Source organism: Cynocephalus volans, chromosome 4 (assembly GCF_027409185.1).
Source record: "Cynocephalus volans isolate mCynVol1 chromosome 4, mCynVol1.pri, whole genome shotgun sequence".
In the NCBI taxonomy this organism is placed as follows: Eukaryota; Metazoa; Chordata; class Mammalia; order Dermoptera; family Cynocephalidae; genus Cynocephalus; species Cynocephalus volans.
Window position 1 is genome coordinate 6650810 of NC_084463.1, and position 21135 is coordinate 6671944.

The following is a 21135-nucleotide window of genomic DNA, read 5'->3' on the forward strand; positions in this document are numbered from 1 at the left end:
GTTGACTTTGATTGCAATTAGTCATCACTTTTTTATGCATTTGTGATTTATCTTGTTGATTTAACATTATACCACTGTTTGGTGTTCACAGGAACATTTGCCAAGATGAGTTTTAGGAACACACAGTACAAAAGTAAAAATCAAGGTAATTGAAAGACAGTTAACTCACAGGGCAAATTCAGAATGTCACAATTGGGGTCATTTTAGTAAATCCCTACTAACAGTGCAATTACTTGTTGACTTAAATTTCTTAGTACTTTGCTGAAATTCCTTCACATTTAAACAAGGGGGAGGCATTCATGCCATCATCAAAGCTCAATTTCTTTTTTTTTTTTTTAATAATTCATGGTAAGGAGGAGGATAGAATTGGGATGTAAGCAAATGGGTGGATACAGAGGGAAAAGAGCGAAAACTAGTTCTAAATTCTAGAACAGTAGTGGTAAAAGATTTTTATTTTCTTAGTGATAGCGTGACCAGTAGAAAGTAGAGTATGCTATAAAGGAAAGGGACGGATGAAATGTAAAAAAAGGGACAATACATTAAAATTCAGATTTTCTACCAGCAGGAGCTTATGTGTTCCAGAATTCCAAGCCTCCAGCAGGGATCAGGATGCCCTTTCCCATAGGTTAAGGTAAAGGCATCTTTGAGTTATAATTAAGAAGGCCATATGGCCTGGGTTTGCCAAGGACAGTCCCGGGTTTGCTCAAACAAGGTGTCCTGGTATAATTATTCATTTTACCCCATCATTCTCCAAAGTTTCCTGTTTGTGTGGTGCTTTATATGCTCACCCTAAGTGATAATGGAAATCAACCACAGTGTATAACATCTTTTCTATGGAAAAAAAACATGCTCCAGGTTGCAAAATAACTTGGAGACAAAGTGTAAATACAATTATAGATTGCCTGTATGTACTATTTGGGCCCAATAATACTGCTTCCTAGTCCTGTTTCCTGCCCCACCCCCACCCCGCAACCTTTATTTGTTTTCATTTACTGGTTTTTCCTGCGAAATGACTCTGAAATATCCCCAAAGTTATTGTGCCTTCCAATAAGAAGCATGCTATAATTCTGCTATGTCACTGTTTTGGAAGCATCACAGTGAAAACAAGTAACCACATTAAAGAGTTACTGCTTCATTCACTCAGTAAATATTGGAGTGCCTACTATCTGCTGGGTACTAGCCTAGGCACTGGTGATACAGCAGTGAACAAAACAAAGTCCCTGTCCCATCATGGGGTTCCCATTCTAGTGGGGGTAGGACAAGCGACAACAAACCAGTAATATTTATATACTGTCTGGTAGACATGATTACTGAGGAAAAAAAATATATCAAGGTAAGAGAGTGCAGGGTAAGAGGAGGTTGCTATTTTGCAGGCTTCACTAGTAAAGTGATATTTTAGCAGAAATCTAAAGGGAATAAGACAACACTCATATAGCTATCTTGTGGTACCAAGGGCAAAGGCCAGAATCTGCTTAGCATATTTGAGGAATAATCAGAGAGCCTGAAGTTAAGTGATTAGTGGCAGAACAGCAGGAAATAAGGTCAGAGAGGGGAGGGAGGAGGGAGGGGGGTTTTGGTGATGGGGAGCAATAATCAGCCACAATGTATATCGACAAAATAAAATTAAAAAATAAAAATAAAAATAAAAAATAAAAAAAGTTAAGCTGGAGAATCAGAACGAGGGGAAATAAGAACAGCAAACATAAAATGAAGTCAGGGAAAAGGTTGGTAGACAGTTTGCATGACATTATATTTGGGTGTAAGCTTTCTTCAACGAATGACTCTCATCTTAGTATGAACTGATGTCCTCACTGAAAGAGACAAGCTTTTGATTGTGGAAAAAAGTAGAGAAAACATGAAAGTCCCTAAATTCCTCACAGACATAGGATAAATATGCATTCTTTAATTACTTTAGTTTTGCCGCCACTGGGGTACACCTGAGAAGAAAGAAGTAAATTTCTAAAACTTAATGTGAGCCAGTATTGTATACAGAGCCAGGCTCTGGTTATGTATCCAAATAATCATATAATTTTTAAAATAAAAATCTCACATTTCCAAAAAAAAAAAAAAAAAGAAAGAAGGTCAGAGAGGGAGTCAGGAACTAGATCAGATGTGTAGGACTCTGTAGCTTTCATTATGAATAAGATGGGGAATCCCTTGGAAAGTTGAGTTCTGAGCAGAGGAAGGATATAATGTGACTTACTTTTAAAGGCTCACTCTGGCTATTATATTAAGAATAAACTAAGGGGGGTAAGAGAAGGGAGACTAGCAGACTAGTTAGAAGGCTATTAATAATCCACATTAGAGATGATAGTGACTTGGATCAAAGTGATAGTAGTTGGGGTTGTTAAAGTGGTTGGATTGTCAAGCTATTTTTTAATAAAGTTTTTATTTTAAAATAATTTTAGATCTATAGGAAATTTGCAAAAATAGATCAGAATTCCCATATACTCCTTACTCAGGTTTCTTCTATTAACATTTTATGGTATATTTGTCACAACTAAGAAACCAACATTAGCATATTACTATTAATTAAACTCAAGGTTTCATTTGGACTTCACCAAATTTTCTGGATCTATTTTTAAGGTAAAGTCAGCATGATTTACTGATGAACTGGTGGAGTATAAGAATTAGAGAAGTCAAGGGTGTCTCTAAGGTTTCTCCTTAGCAACAGAATGGATGGAGTTGTCATTTTCTGGGACAAGGAAAACCATGGAAAGAACGTATGTGAGAGACAAAAATCTTAATTTTTAATTTGGATTTGTTAAGTTTGAGATTCCTACCAAATATCCAAGTGAAGATACGCAATACACAGTTGGCTAAATAAAGTTCAAGGAAGAAGTTTGGACTGTGCATATTAGTTTGAGATTTTACAAAAACCTGACACGCAATTGTCTGTAATAAGTATGGAGGAAGCTGAATATGAGTCTCAGATTTCTAGATAGGGGAAAACTCACAAATGATAATAGAAGTCCTTCAATTTTAGCCGTCTCCTAATTAACATCCACATTTTACCATAATTCTCTATAATGAAGATAAAAATCTCAACTGCCAAAATTTCAGTAAAAACCTTTTAAAAATTATCACATTTTGCAGAATGCCTTATTTAAACAGGATAAATATCAAACATAAACTTTTCTTGGTAAAAGAAGCAAAAATTCTTTTGGCAAAATTATAGGAGATCAGAAAAGCACAAATTGAGATTTTAAAGTTCACTTGGGTACAAATATATTTAAGTACTCATTTCTTCAATCTCATGTTTCAGACTAACATTGATGACTGGCAGTCTGTTCAGAATGAAATTCAGGGCAAGACATGCATTTAATGACTTTCAGAAGAGTAAGAAACCTCAAGAAATAAAATGTTATGGAAAGCTTATCAATGAAAACGCAGAATAATCTATACCAAAAAGGAAGACTGTAACAATTCACCCTTGACAAAAGACCTGCTGACATGTCTTATTACAAATGATATGTTTCTAAAGTTTAAATATCAGTATTTTCAGATTTCAACATTAAACAATGAAAAATGCTTTTTCAATTCAGTTCCTTCCAAAGAAAGGATGAGTAATGAAAACTATCATAGGATACGACAGGGCATAATGGCAATTTTATGCCCTGGTCCTGCTGGGTAAATGAGCTGGAATTTTACAACATAACCAAAAAAGTATCTTAAAACAAAAAGAACCAGAGTTTAGGATGCATGTGCATGGCTTTCAACATAAAGTAAATTCTTCCAGCAATTATTTGGGTTTACCTTTAATTCTGCATCTGACCCCTCCTTTCCATTTCCTTCACTCTCATTATCTTCTCTTGCTTGGACTTTTGAACAGGCCAGTGAGTTTAGCTTTTTCTCCTACTCAACTGATATAACAGTCATTAAAACTGAGTTTAACTCCTATGTGTGGCTATAAACTTCAGACTCTATTTTCTTTCCTTTTTTCAGTGGCTGGCCAGTATGGGGACCCAAACCCTTGACCTTGGTGTTATCAACACCTGCTCTAACCAACTGAGCTACTCAGCCAGCCATACTTCTTTAAACCTCAGTTTCTTCATCTGTGTAACGGCAATAAATACCTCCTCCTATCTTCCTGTCAAGGTTATTATGGAGAAAAAATTAAATAATGTATGTGAAAGTTATTTATAAACTGTAAGGAGCTCTGTTTTAGGGTACTATCATCATATTACTGGCTCACAGACATAACTGTTAGTACCCTGACACAAATTCTCCAGGGTTTCTTGTTGCCCAGATTAGAGATAGCTCCTTGGCCTGGCTCTGTAGAATATCTGCAACACAACCACAACATGCTACTTTAGCTTTACTTCTCCATAAAATAATCCATTTTCAAGTCACGTTAGATTAGACCAGTGTTTATAAAATTGCACATCTTAACTCTTTAGTGCATCATTAACTCAGTGTATCATGAAGTCATAAGTGAACTGAGACTATCCTTTTTTAAAAAGAAAATAGAATAGAATACAAAATTCTGAGCATACAACACACAGTAGGATAGGTATTGTTTTGTGAAATTTTTCATACAAAAAAGTGTGGAAAACCCTATACTGAAATACTCTCTCTTCCGCAAACCTAACTTCATGATCTCCAATCATCCAGCCATACTGATAATGTTCTTTGCACCCGGACTGGCCTACTACCTAAAGTTTCAGGTCTCCTTTCCTTATTTAAAAAATAGAAGTAACACAAATAACATCTCACAGTGTTGCTCCTCTGTTATTAGGTGTTAAATGACATGAGGAACAAAGAGATTTGTCTCTGCCCCTTCTTTCCTGACTACAAATCTACATGACAAGATAAAGAAGTAGAGCCAGTAGTCTTAAGAACTGCAGGCAAAAGAAAAATGAACCTGGTATGTACAAAGCTACAATATCTAGAAAACTAGAAGTCTCCTCAAGCTACTATTCACATGAAAGAGGACTTTAAGTCAATCCACATATGGAGGTCTGCCTGAAGACAGAATATAACTTAATATTTCCTTGACGTCTGAGGGCAAACATTACAGCCATCAGTATTATAACCAAGTGGTGCCTCTGGGTCTACTGAGATTTCGGGGGGGGGGGGGGGTGTCTGTACTACTGTGCTTTTCAATCATAAAGTCTGTTTTATTAATAGTTTTCCTATAAATTTTCTTGCTGTCAATTATTTTGTTTCACTGATAACGGACTGGCCTTTAACAGACTACCTACTATAATTTGCTATTTATCCTCTGCAGCCTTATAACTCACAAAATCATGTTGCTTAGGACTGTGACTACAATGAAAATCAATGTGGATGTGGAACTTGCCTAGAGGCAGAATGTAAGTGCTCAGTGCACAGCTATCATGACTTCTATGTTGACTGATAGGAGGTTTTTTGCTCACTTATCTGTTTTTGACTATGGTAGCTCAATTTTTAAATTATTGGCTCAAATTTATACTGAGATCTCCTAAGGTTAAGTGTCAAGTGAAGTTTTGGCTTATTCTTCAAAGTTCAACTTTTCCACTCAAACTACTCTGTAAATGTATATGCAAAAATACTTAAATATGAGCTGTATACATAAACATCTATTCCTACCTCTACTCTCAATTCTTTAGTGTCTCTCTACTACCTACCAAATGAAGATCAATCTAGTTACTATATTTATTATTATAAAACTCAAGGCCCTCTATTTCAACTTGTACTGCTCTTAAGAATCTACACTCCAGGAAAAATTATTCTGGTAATAACTTGTGCTTAGTGCACTGCCTTGCTTTTGTTTGATGTCAAGCTGGCACACTCACGCAACTCCACTTATTGTCACTATAATATTTCCATGGTTCATTACAATTAAAGAACTTTCAGGAACACTCATCTTGATTTATGCTTCAAAGCCTGACTCAAATGGCACCCTTCCTGGAATGCTTGCTTTGTGAATCCCACAAATCAAAAATAATCCTTCCAGCTTCTGAATTGCTTATACCCTTGTATCACTCATGGGTGGTGCTGCTACTATAATTATGTCCACTATTTTATATCTTTTACTACATCAGCCTTACAGAACAGAATTAAATGCAAGATTTTGGAGTCAGTCACTTACTAAATATCTGTATTCAGGTAAACCTAATTTCTTTAAGCCCCAGTTCCCATACCTGTTAAATTGTACCATTAAACTCTAAGCTTCATAAAAAGCCTTCCCTAGGAAAACAGCAGCAAAGAAGCAAGTTAGCTCAACCACACAGCTCAAGTACTGGTTCCCACAGGAAGTTCCCCCATTTTAGAAGTAAGCAAAGGACAAAAAACTAGTTCCAGCCTAGGCACACCACCAGCGCCTTGGGCCTGCCAGGAGACATGAGGTTGGAGCTGGGGACTGGACCATCACCCACAACCACTCACACCACCAGCACCTCAGGGACCACCCAGGGACCCAAGGCATGGAGAAGGGGACCAGACCACACTCCCACAACCAGACACACCGTGCCAGCACCTCGGGGCCTGCCTGGTGACCCAAGGCATGGATCAGGGGACCGGACCCCCCTGCCTACAACCAGTCACACCGCACCAGTGCCTCAGGGCCGGCCCAGGGAATCAAGGCATGGAGAAGGGGACTGGATCCCCCTGCCCACAACCAGGCACACTGCCAGCACAAAGGAACATGCCAAAAACATCACCTCCATGTGGGTGGCCCACCACAGCCACCACAATAACCATGGCTGCAGCAAAAGTGGCTAGACATCACAACCACCATGCAGAAGGTCCGCCAGCCACTGGAATGCATTGATACAAGGAGAGTCACCAGCAGTGAAAAAGAAAAGAGGACGTCTCTCTCCACAAAGCCCATTTCAGAGTGACAGAAGAAGCGTCTTCTTTATGATAATATTGGGGGACCTGATCACACCTCTCAGCATTGGACAGATCATCTAGGTAACAAATCAACAGAGTAACCATTATTCTTTCAGAAGGAGAGAAGAAATCTAGGGTAATTGGATGGGAGAGGGAGAGAGAGAGATGGGGAGAGTTTGGAAAAGGGGTTTTAAGAATAATTACGATTGGTAACAATATATATGCTAGTAATATTGATTTGATCAACATATCTCAATGTTGAGCCCCCAAAATATGTATAATCAATTCTGATCCAATAAAAATTTAAAATAAATAAAAATTAAAAAATTAAAAAAAAAATACTGATGTTTATACACTTAAAATATGCTTTTTTAAAAGCCATGGAAAACATTTAGAATAGCATCTAACACATGGAAAGCAACAAATAAATGCTTCATTTTTTTCCCCTTTGGCTTCAACCATTATATACGTAGACAACTCCCAAAACTTCTCCATCACGGTATTTATTCCATTGTACTACTTACAAATTTTTTCCATTAGATTGTTCCTCAAGAGCAGGTTAATCCTATCTTGCCATTTTGAGAGATAACACTTAGTAGGCACCCAATAAATCTGTACAGAGTAAACAAATCAATCCTTCTAGGATCATCTAGAATCATCCACTCATGCTGATCCCTCCTCAAAATCTCTCTGCATCCCCCTCAATCAGCCCAAATCATCAACTTGGCATTCAAGATCCCCTTTGATTCACCAACTTCTCCAGCTCTGTCTCCTCTTATTCTCTTTATTTTCCAATAAAAACTGATATACCCTCCCAAACCTTAATTTTTCTAAAAGCCCCAAGAAAGCCAATCAAACCCTTCATACTGAAGTGGTTATAGTCTCCAGCTATATTTCATTGATGGATGAAGATACTGTACAGAATTAACAACACACCTACAAATATTACGTGGGAAGGTAAGAAAGGATACAAAAACGATAGAGAATCAGCTCCTGAATAAAAAGAAATCAGAATTGTAGAGCTGAAAGGGGCCCTGGAGAACATCTAGTCCATGACACTTTGAGCCAGAGTAGCTGAAAGATTTGCTCAAGACCACACAGTGATCCATGGCCAGCACCGGGAGTATTAGTCCCTCTAGGTCAACACTGGTTCCACCTAACACGCCAGGGCCACATTTCCCAGGGTGGTCAATCACAGCGGTCTCTCCTTCCACTGAGCTGAATAAACATAGGATTTATAGGCATACCAAATACAGAAAAGCCAAATCCTAGTGGTTCTTGTGTTTACAAAGGCAAAATACCCTCTCATATTCTCATTCCCTCATATACTTGCATTGGTTTTAGATATTTGTTCAAAAGGTTTCAAGGCAAGAACAAAAGGTGCCAGCCTGCATGCAATCAGGCACACTGAAGGACAACCAGAGCTGGCCATGTTGGGTTTGCAACTGATTCAAGAGACTGAGCTTACATTTACCCTCGTTTCCTCTAGTAGACATTTTGCCATGGTGGAAATAAGACAAACCAAAAAAATGGAAAAGGCTTAGCACCTGAGGGTTTTAAGCAAGTACAAAAGTGCATATTTTGGACTTAGATCACTGGGTCTTAATGGGGTGGTGGTGGTATCTTAATTATACATACATATGTACACACACACACACACACACACACTGCATAAATGCATGTAAATAAGACCCCTCTCCTAAGGATTTTGATGGATGGAAGATAAGAATGGAGGGAGCTAGACATGTACATTTTGAGAGATCTTTCGGTGATTTGGATTCAATACATTCCGGTCCTGATTGAACCACTGGTTTAGATCTTGGGTACTTCAAAATGATCCTGCCTAAAAAAGATAACATATAATAATGCTGATAACAGCGGTATCACAATCGCTGATAACAGTGATTCACTGCTCACAAAGTCCTTACACATTTATTATCTTCACAAGAGCCCTATAAGGCTGAATATGCAGGCAACATCACTACTATTATTCTGTAGAAGAGGAAACAGAGGCTCAGAGGATAGATGACTGCCTGGATTCCAAAGTTTACTGACAAAAATTGAACCTGGTCCTCCTATTTCCGAATCTCATGTTCTTTCAGGAGACCTTTAACAACCAGTTAATGATGAAGGCTGACCCTAAACCCCAAATCTGTGACCTAACATTACTGATGAACTCACAAAATGGACTACAGTCTCATCCATTCCGATTTTTCTCTTTTGCTTAGAAATGACAATATTTTTTTCCTCCTTCTTTCACTTTCTGTTCTCCTCAAAGGAGTACCACAAAAATGCCATGTACTAGCTGTACTGAGAGGGACAAAAATAAGGGTTGGATGGATGCTAGGAGGCAGGGATCAACAGCAGTAGTATTTAGAATTTAGACACAACACAGGTTAAAAGCAGTTCAATGAGGCAGAAGCCCTCTGACAATATACTTTCCAGTTTCCAAAGAAAAACTACACTGAAATAAATAAATGGATGACCTTAAGAGTGTATATCATTTCCAACTGAAGGAAATGAGATGATTTTATGAAATAAAAATTGAATGTGTTCGTTAGTAAGGGAGAAAACTCATGTACACAGCAGAAAAATCAAGATGAGTACAATAATACAATCTGTCTTAATTCTAGCATTGAACGTCTTATTGTCAAAAGACAGATAAGTGATATGATTTTTGATAAAGGAATTTTTGGATCATGTATATACCATTTCTGCAGCATTTTCCAAGCTTAATATTCAACCTAGAATGGCAAAAGATTTACTCTCTCAAATAAAGATAAAAATGAAGCTACATTAGCAAAAAGTATCTACCTCTCTTCCTTTTATAAGATTGTAAACTCTCAGTACTGGACTAGGTACAGTCCATGTATATAACAGATGCACATTAAGTATCTTTGAAATGAATACTTATCTGTAGATGGTAAAAGGAAAGGAATAAATAATTCACACAAAACAGGCATGAAAAATATAAGAATAATGAGAGTCTATGGCAAGATTGAGGTAAGTCAAATGAAATGCCTTCTTTGATTAGATGATCCTTCAAGTTCTGTATCTTTCAGAATTTCTATGGTCAGATACTTCAATTTAGAAAGTTACCATAGTTACATAGAACTATGTTAATATCCCTTTTATCACCCTTGTGTTTTTACTTTAAGTAAACTCCAATTCAGTAGCTGTCAGTGTCCTATCAGATGGCATGAACAGTAGAGATCTCCACAACATTCCAAGACCATTGAACCACCTCGTTAGTGCAGAAACTGTAAGACTCGTCAGGGTGGGGAGGAGTTTAAAAGTCTCTGAACAGCACAGTCATGACTATGCCCCCTTATAAAAAACAATTTTTTTCTTTTTAATTTACACTGGAGTCAAAAGAAATTCATTTTCTCATTTGGGACAAATCATTTTATAAGTTTCAGGAGGGAAAACAACAAACTTCTTGAAACAAGGGAATTTCAAAAGAAATGTGTATTCAAAGAACATAAATTATTAATTTTCTTTCATAGCTTTCATAAAACCTGGATGACTCCAGGTATTAAAGCTCCTAATACTTCTCGAGTTACAAGAATAATACGTAATACCCTATATTCTTGAATCTACAAATTAAAACATCTAGGCCGAAAGCACATATGGAGATCTAGCATACCCCTTCATTTTGATTAAATAATCTTTTTAACTTTTAATACATACAGAAAAGTACACAAATTATAGGCATGCAGCTTAATAAATTTTCACAAAGAGAATTAAGCCCATGTAACTACCACCCAGATTAAGACATCAGAACACTCAGGTTCTCTAGAAGCCCTCACTCATGCTCCTTTCCCAGTAATGGTCCCTTCCGTTCCCCAAGGGTAGCCCTATTATCCTGACTCTAAACCCAAACATTAGTTTTGCTTTTACCAAAAAAACACTTTATATAAAGGGAATACTATTGTATTCATTCTTGTTTCTCACTTCTTTTGTTCAAAATTATGTTTCTTAAATTTTAAATTTGTCCTTGTTAATGGCACGTAGCAGTAATTCTTTCATAGCTATACAATATTTCATTTGTGACTATGCCATAATTTATCTACCCTACAATTTGGGTTATTCCTATGCTGCTATATGAACATCTTTTTGGTGTAGGCATGTATGCATTTCTCTTGGGTATATACCTAGCAGAGGGAGTGTCGGACACAGGGTAGGCATATGTTCAGCTCAGCAGACACTGCCAAACATTTTTCCAAAGTGGTTGTATCATTAATAAGAAAAAGTAAAGCTTAGAGAATTAAAGAGATTTTGTATTTAAACATATAGTGATTCAGGAGAAGAACCAGAGATAAATTCTGGGGCTCCTTTCTCAACATTCCAGATATTGCTCAAGGCAATCCAGGTAAGGAGATCCATTAATGTAAAATCTGAAGGTCAGAAGACAGATAAACTTCTAAATAATGCCAAAAGGCCTCTGCATGTTGGGTCCTCAGTCAGAAATCCTAGGGGGGTGGGGGTTGTTCCCTACTAATTAGGTATATATATGACCTTAGCCAAGTCACCTAACTAACTTCTCTGTGCTAAAAGTTCTTCAACTGTTGGGTGACTGTAATGCTTCCACTTAAACACTCTACATGATGTTACATAACATCTATACCAATATAATCTACAAAAAATTCAAGAGCTCTCATCAAGTAAAGAAATCTTTGAATCCTGTAATATATCTATAATAAAAACTTAGGCAAAAGGGAAAAAATGATTTAGGCAAAGGGAAAAATATCTTCCTACTTAAAACATTACATACACCTGGCTACATCTTTCCTCAAAGCAAGAAAATATAGCAAAGATGAATCATTTAACGTTGATGATAATAATAATTGATAACAGCAACAGTAAAGAGATTATCTAAATAGAGCTTTATAGTTCCAAAACATTATCATATATAATTCTTTAGAATACAAAAAAAATGTCAGTGAGAAAAAAAAAGTTCTTCTCAATGATATTTTAGGTAAACGTGATTACCCCCAGGGACAAATTCCTCTAGCCACTAACTTTAAGACTCTTCAGAACACTGGTTTATGGTACTCTCCAACAGAAGTCTCTATGGCTAAAGGAACAGGCAATAAAGGCCCACACACAACACCGCAGAGAGTAAAAGTTTATCTCCCAAAGACCTTTCCTTATTCACAAAAAGTATTTCCACTAACAGGAGAGTTAGTGAGTACCATAAATACCTGAAAATTAGGAATTAACCTTACTCTATTGAAAATCGAGAACAGCCTTTAGGAACCAGTACAAAACTAATGTCCATTCTCCTTTATCTGTATTCCATCTATCTGTTATTCCCTTTTCCCACTGCCTTCTTCCTACTTCAAGAGATAGAGGACATAGCCTTCTCTTTCTTTTAAGAAATAGTGGCATCCTCCTCCACCTTCTCTTTTCTTCTTTCCTGTAATTAACTGTCTTCGACTTTGACCAAGTGTTCGAAGTATGGATGCTTTTGTTTATATACCACATGGCAGTGTTCTCGATCCTTTCTGGTATAAGAAAACATTTAACTACTTACAAGATGGTAATTCTATACCTGGTATATATCATTTAAGAAAATACAAAAAGGTACCATGCATTTAGCAACATAAGCAAATTCATATTTTGTTAGTTTTAATAGCCTTTACATACTTTAAACAATGACAGTATGTATGTATAGTGTAGATAATTTATCCACTATATAGTCAATGTTGGGTGTATATGAGAATTTTAGAAATTTCTAATAATACCTTGGAGGCCCAGCACAGATTCTTACACCATAGGCTGAGAATTACTAAAATCAAGTCTTATAGTAATTCTCTAGCCTAGTCCCCATTTCTTCATATAAATGAAAGGATTCTGAGTTGTGAAGCAAAATCTTAAGAAGAAGAAAGGAGAAAAGGATACACAATAAATTTTTTCAATTTATTTTACCGAGACTTTTGTATATTATGTCAGAAATTATGATAGTATAATCTCCCAACAGCCAGTAACAGCTTTATTAACATAAAAAAAAAAATTATCTCATCATGCACATGTTAGTGAATGGTAACACATAAAAATACAGGTCACTGATTCTAAATATCAGTCTCCACAATCATGATGTTCACATACGTACAGGCACACACACTCACATACACGGTCTCTACAAAGTAGAGCACATAACCACTGGAATAAAACACACTCAGCCATATAATTACCCACTGACCACAATGATTCAAATAAAGTTAATTTGTTCTTTTAGGGAAAAAAATCTGTCTATAAACTCCCAACTCTAGAATATAAATGTCCAATTATCTCTAATTTGAGATAAGCCAAATAAACTATAAGTATAAGAGGCATCACTGGGATTGATTTACTCTTTTGGACCACTCATTGGATTGAACCTAAATGACCATGCAACTGAGCAGGGTCTATCAGATCATTTAATAATACAATTATCATCTATAGTATATACAAAGGCACATACACAGCTCTTTGGGCACCTCACTCAAATGTGTTATGAGTCTATTTTCACCCCAATTTTATCTGGTTAGAATATTTTATTTTGCAAGTTTCATAAAAGAAACATTCTCTAAGTAGTTTTAGAAGAAACCTCTATTAAAATAGTCACTAAAATTCTGCCTTAACCAGTCATTATACTGCAAGTTTAAGAGTAACAGGTCTCACCTGTTTTCTGAAAAAATATCTTTTTTTCAAGGTTAATAACTTGCCCAGAACAGGTTTAAGATCATCCTTAACACCCACTACAAAGCCATCAGTAGTCAAGAGTCAGGTGTTGGAGACAGACCTGGATTTGAGTGCTAGCTTTTTCATGATCTAACCACATTTGAATAAGGTTACAATTATTTGGGCAATCCATGTTCAATGGTATCAAATACAATATTATTCACCATGATACTGCCAACAAAGAAGTTTTAGCAGGATCCATTTTTTTTGTCAATCAACAAATATTCATGAGCAAGGAACTGCATTCCAGAGTGCAGTCACAACTTCCATGTAAGTTAGGTTCCAAAGTCAGCAAGCAAGGTGAAAATTAACATGATCAAATTACCCTAGAATCTCCCTTATATCATTCATAAAGAACAATATACATAATTTTGTATATTCAATTACACTACAACTTGAGGACCTCTAAGTTAGATAAAAGGAAGGAAAAAAAGCCAAACCACTATATTAGGGCAGTTCATCCTTCAAGAATTTATTAGATTCTTAGCAGGTAAAGTATGGGTCAAGTATTCTAAAGGGATGCTGATTGCCTAAGGAGTTTACTACATTCTGTTTTAACATTAAGGATCTATAACCTCAATACAAGTTAATGGATTTATTTAACACAAGGTGGGGGAGGAGGGGAGCAGCAACCTGGAAAGGAAAGGGTATGTTAAGCAGATTCACAATCTGCCAGAAATGTAAATGCATAGATGCAACTCCACTGTATTTTATAGGTCTAGTTGCTGCATCTCAAAGAACCTATAATTGACAGAACACTAATATGTAAAATGTTAACTTTAAGAATGAACATACTTGCATTTCATTGATTCATTCAATAAATATCTACAGACGATTCACTATGTACTACCTATGGAAAAATTCAATTGCTACTCTCAAGGAATTTTCAGTCTAGTGATAAGAGACAATCACTAAGTAACATGGCAGAATAATGTAAAAGTACAAAGGTGCAGAAGAAGAGATTCCTAAATTGGCCTAAAGGAGGCAGGAAAGGCTTCAAAAAGGAAATAGCAGGAGGAAGAAAAAGCAATGAAGGAGACAACATCCTAGGCAGAGAGAAAACTTGTGTAAAAATCAAAATGTATAGGAGAAAATCACATGTTTAACTGATTTTCATGGGCTGGAAACAACGGCAAAATGTTTCCTAATAAATTTTTTTCATAAGAAAAAACCTGACTACTGGGATTATAAGGAGGTTTTATAATAACTAATAGGAAGTTCACAATATTCTGTACCTGCCAATAATTATGAAGCTATTCTGTTCTTAATGTAACCCACCCATAAAAGGAAACTAATTGTGGATAAGGAGAGTAATTTCAGGAGAAGCAAATATTTGCTTGCCATTTCTGTTTCAGCTTTTAAGACTCTCAAATATGAATACTCGTGACTGCCTTGGAAATGATGTATGGTCTAATGCTTAAGGGTCAAGATTTTAGAGTCATATGAAGTAGATTTGAGTCCTGGCTCTGCCATTTCCTAGCTGAGTGATCTTTGGAAAGTTACTTAAATTTCCTAAGCTTCAACTTCTTCATCTACAAAATAGAAAATAATAATACCGATGACCTCACAGCACTATTTGTGAAGATATGGCCATCTATAAAGCTGAAGACATGCCCACACTAAACAAGCACTATGATAGGCAACAGAAATACAGAGAAAAACCAAGCAAGAGAGATAGTTATAGCATATTTGGTTACATGTCTATCAGAGATGCTCTATACAGGAGACCACAGTAGGTTTACAAAAGCAAGGTCCAAAATATCTGACAGGATCAGAAAAATCTTCATAAAAGAGATAACTTTTTACATGTGGTGAGAAGAGACCCAGAAAGGGAAATGACATGTCATGGGTCACTCAGCAACTTTAGGATATAGCCTCCTCTCTAGATCTCAACTCAGAGTTCTCTCCTTACTCAGAGTATTTGCTATTAGTAATTTTCTATGGCTAGTCATTAGCCCATGTACCAGAGATGAGAACTGTTTTTGTAAAGAAAAAAAAAAAGTGGGGGAGGGAGCAACACACAGAAAGAGCATGGGGCAATAAAGAGTAACATGGAACAAGGATTCAGGGAACCCAGGTGCATACACTCATTCTACCACCAAAGAAGCTAGTGACACTAAGCAAGTCATTCACTTGCTTTTAGTCTTAACTTATTTTGGCACTTTAAAAATATTAAGTATGCAGTATTCTTATAAGTAAAACCAAGCTCAATCGTATGCATAGAGGAAAAAAATGGAGCTTCTTTAGCTGAAGACAATGGGAGTCTACATTTTAGGGGACCGAAGTGCCTCCAGAGAACCATTAGGTCACTCAATATAATATTTAAAACCACTGGAGTAGGTCAGCATATGCCAAACTCACTCTTGAATTTTGAGGATCAGGAAAAGTTCAAACAAGATTTTGAAGGACTGAGATGGGTTTTTACTTTGTCAACTAATAAGGACTTTTTAAAAATTATCATTATTACATCATAAATGAAAGGACATTTTAGCACCAAAAAAGTAGAAAGAACAAAATCAGAAAATGAGTAAATTCAGCTTTGCTTTATGAAACTAATGATGGGTCAGAGAAAAAGGTCATTTAAAGACCAGGAGATTACAAAATTGGTCCAGAGCATTTCCTATTCAAGTCCTAAAATTATACAACTTCTATGTCTTTCGACCTCCCATCCTGAGAGAACTAACATCAAAACTACTTTCTGTTAGTACTGAGACCATCTAAGGTATTCAAGAAACTGTTTCCTAAGACCACTATTTGTTAAGTAAATAAAGTAGCCCAGGGTCATTGAAATAAAAAAGCAGTAAAAATCAGAAAGAAAAACAAATGAAAATTTACAATGTCTATAAAACTTCAACCTCAAAATGTGTAACATCATTTTGATTATTTTAATATAATTTTCCCCACACCTAAAAAAAAAGAACTATAAGCATAATCTATCACACATTCAAAGCAACTTTTAACATTCCAGTATTTAAGTGCCTATGAGCTGTTTCCTACTTCGTTTCTTCATAGTCAGTGTTCAGTTTCATCAACCTCATACTTTTGTTTAATAAATCCTACTTTCTTTTCAAAAGCAGCACTGTAGTGAGATATTTCTAAGTATCTATTTCTTAAAGCTTCAGCACTGTTCCATTTCTTTACATTTCTGCAAAATTCTTCTCACCACGAGAGATTAGTATAAGCACTTGTGACCACCAAAGCAACAAGAAATCTAGCTGGATAATGATGTGAAGACGTATTTCCAGGATTATGTAACCTCCCTGAACCCAAGAAAACAATGTGATCTCTTGATCATTACTACAACTATTCTTTCAGATCTCAGTTTAAAATCTCTAAGTTACAAGAATATACAACTTGTTAGATAAATGAAAAGCAATTTTATTGTGCAGTTGAAATATTTCTCTGCTAAAAATAGTTTTCATACCCCCAAAGATCTTTATCTCCCAAGCCACCAAATACTGGTTACTCAGAAAGCCTTCATAAGAGTTTCAGCTTCATGTTTCTCTTCTTTTCCTGACACTGTACATAAAATATTAGAAATATCTTTTAACAAAAAGTTATATCAGATTTCTGAGAGGACTATTCCAAGTTTATTTAACCCTACGCACACTTTAAGACAATTTTTCTTAGAAATACTCTCAATATGCCAGGGAAGAGATATCCAATAATCATCACTTCTAACACTGAAAACCCACATCATTAAGCCTTCTCTTTTCTAGGAAATAAAAATAATTCCATTAACTTTCATTGAAACATTTTCCCCAATTTTGAAAAACTATTCTGTGTCCTCTATATTCTTCCTTGTATGATGACATCATGTTTGCTGCATGAAGCACAAAACAAGGGAGAAAGACAGCTATGCTAATCCTTCCTTTCTCACAGTTTGTTTCTATGCACTGATTCCTTAAAATAGCTACAAACAAATAAGACTTCCTGGTGTGCTAAGTCTGCAAATACCACTTTGTTTTACCATTAAGATTTCTTTTGGATATATTGTAAGTTCAGGGATCAAAGGAATGCTCTAGTTTGAATGTGACCAAAGTGCCACAGAATGCAACATCCTCAAATCACACAATGATTATGTTTAAAAAAGGAGATTAAAAAGAAAACAAAGTTTACTGTAAAACTAAGTCACCTCTGTCATTTAAAGCACACACACTTTGTAGGGAAATCTGAGAATTCACATCATCTATTTCTTCTTGGATTTCACAGAACTTTGGGTCATCACCCCTTTATCAAGCCTCTCCAAATAATATCTTCTGGTTCTGTTTCTAAGGGGCACCTGAAAAGCCATGAGAGCCTTCATCCCCTGTCACTTTCATTTGAAAAGAAACTGGATGTAAAAAGGTTGGTTCAAGCCAATTCCTTAGGCGCTGTCAGTCAGCCTGAATCTGTCACTGCTGCCAGTCCTCAGTGTCCTGGGAATGTTTGAGTCCTGGCTACAAACCAGCCATTCATCCCTCTGGTAATATCACTCTCACAAGAGGGCTGCCTTCTCCGAGCACTCAGACTAGAGATGTGAAACGGAGGTAGCTGAACTCTTTGGAGCAATAATTAAACAGCCTCAGTCTAGTTAAAGGTCCCGGCTGAGCAGCAAAGCCATGTCAGCTGCACGGCATCTTCTTTGTTCCTAATGCAATCCTTTAGTGGTTACGTTCATACCAAAATGAGACCTTCTCTTGACTAGAAAATGCCCCTCCTTTCTTAAATGTCAGGAAACACACACACAGGACAAACATGGAAAGGGGAGTAGGGAATCGAGAGAGGTATTTGGTTTGAAGAGTTCACTTTAGATACAGACCCCAGTGAAAAAGCCTTTACAGTTTTTTGGTTTATTTCTCCAGCTGACCCACTATTAAAACCAAATACACACACCAATTTATAGGGGAATAAAAGGAGGAGGATCCAGGAGACAGGCTCAAGGGCGAAAGCAATTTCTTACAGCTTAAACCAATATGAAAAATCAAGCATACAGCATCAAGTATAAAAAATACATCATATTTAGTAATATATACAAATATGCACGAACACACACAAAGGAAATACAGTAATAGGGCTTTCTTTGGCTCTAGATCATATCTTTCATTTTACATTTTTATATGCAGAAATGAGAGCTTCTTAGAAAAATAAAATAGGTTCATTTTTATGCTAAATATGCAATATTCATAAATATCAAATGCTTTCACTAGACTTAAGGTTTTCTTCTTAAATTTAAATGTTTCCCACTATAGCCCCTAAGATCTAATTTCCCTGCCATGGCAGTTTGTGTCTGCATTTTAAAAGCATATGCAAAAGCCACCACCTGATTTAGCAATCAGGCTGCATACTGCTGGAGCTTTCATTTGCAGGCACCTTTGAAGACAGAGTGATATTTAATACTGAATAGAAGCAGTCTTTTCATCTCCCACTGTTGAGTAATTGCTTCCCCCTTCAGAACTGTAGTATGAGTTATCATCTCTGACTTGCTCTCTAAGTGCTATAGCCAGCATGGAAAAAAATGACAAAGAACATTATGGGCTTACTCAAGGGAATTGGATCTTTACTAACTGCCAAGGAGAAATCGTGGCTAGTCAGACATAGCACAATGACATACAGCATGAGAAATGACATATGTTACTGGGCCCTAATTCTAGGAAATCATTTCTACTAAACATCCTCAGAATGTAGAAGCTGAACCTTTCTCAGCATCAAACACACCACATAGAAATCATAGCTGCATATGGATGATGTTTATAATTGTACATATATACTTGAGGGAAACTATATATTTACATATTTGCTGAAAAATATATATGTATATATATAATTTGCTGAAAGTTACTGTTTACAGAACACAGTGAAGGTGGGAGGTAAAGAGTGCTTTCTCCTAGACTCTAGGATAAGGATGTTTTCAGAGTTACCTATTATCAAATTGGCTTCACATAAGCTGTCTACCTAAAGATGATACAGAAGAAAATCCTATCATGTTTGGCCCACAGTGTCTACTGTCTTTTGCCTTTAAAAGACACAAAATATAACAGAAAAAGCTGATAAGGATAGTGGGGCAAAGCCCGGAGAACAAGTTATCTTAGGCATTTTTCATCCTGCATCAAAGAGGGAAGAAATTAATATGAGAAAGTAAATAACAGGCCACATGGCCTTAAGTTCAAGTAGAATGTCATTATATATAAGCATAAAACACATATTGAAAAGAGGATTTACAATTCCACTTCAACATCACAAACATTATTCTAGTTAAAAAATAAAGTTGTTTTGTCAAATATATCTTAATAGAGCTGGGAAGAAAGAAAAAAAAATTACACACACACACACCCTTACCTTTGTTTGTCTCCTGTTGGCTTCTCTTCTGGCCTCCCTTTCTTTCAGTCTTTTCTCCTACAAGTAGAGGAAGGAAATTACCAACATATAAACATCTACTATGTGTAAAATAGACTACACATCCATTACTGTTTTATTTCTTAAAGCTAACTGATAAGTGACATTAATTTTTCAATAAATATTTACTGAGTACCCATGATAAGATGGGCATTAGTATCTGTCATCATGAAGTATATGTCAGACAGATCTGGAATCAAATCTTAGTTCTATCAACTTACTGGCTATGCAGACTACAAAACATATAAAAGGAGCAAAAGAATATTAAAGAAATAATTTGAAATAACTGATCATTAACAGAGTTAAAAGACAACCAACAGAGTGGGAGAAAATATTTGCAAAATATACATCTGACAAAGGATTAATATCCAGAATATATAAGGAACTCAAACAACTTTACAAGAAGAAAATAAGCAACCCAATTAAAAAATGGGCAAAAGAGCTAAGCAGGCATTTCTCTAAGGAAGATATACAAATGGCCAACAGACATATGAAAAAATGCTCAACATCACTCAGCATCCGGGAAATGCAAATCAAAACCACACTGAGATACCACCTAACCCCAGTTAGGATGGCTAAAATCCAAAAGACTCTGAACGATAAATGCTGGCGAGGTTGCGGAGAAAAAGGAACTCTCATACCTTGTTGGTGGGACTGCAAAATGGTGCAGCCTCTATGGAAAATGGTATGGAGGTTCCTCAAACAACTGCAGATAGATCTACCATATGACCCAGCTATCCCACTGTTGGGAATATACCCAGAGGAATGGAAATCATCAAATCGAAGGTATACCTGTTCCCCAATGTTCATCGCAGCACTCTTTACAATAGCCAAGAGTTGGAACCAGCCCAAATGCCCATCATCAGATGAGTGGATACGGAAAATGTGGTACATCTACACAATGGAATACTACTCAGCTATAAAAACAAATGAAATACTGCCATTTGCAACAACATGGATGGACCTCGAGAGAATTATATTAAGTGAAACAAGTCAGGCACAGAAAGAGAAATACCACATGTTCTCACTTATTGGTGGGAGCTAAAAATTAATATATAAATTCACACACACACACACACACACACACACACACACACAACCGGGGGGGGGGGAAGAAGATATAACAACCACAATTACTTGAAGTTGATACAACAAGCAAACAGAAAGGACATTGTTGGGGGGAAGGGGGGGAGGGAGAAGGGAGGGAGGTTTTGGTGA

General features: G+C 36.3%; 1 protein-coding gene across 1 annotated transcript in view; it reads right to left on the reverse strand.

The window, feature by feature from the left end:
• Positions 1-21135, reverse strand: part of DDX10 (DEAD-box helicase 10) — a 262941-nt gene that overhangs the window by 71803 nt on the left and 170003 nt on the right. The window contains exon 16 of the mRNA XM_063093640.1: positions 19861-19917. Within this exon, the coding sequence (XP_062949710.1) occupies positions 19861-19917 (57 nt within the window). The remainder of the gene's footprint in view (positions 1-19860; positions 19918-21135) is intronic.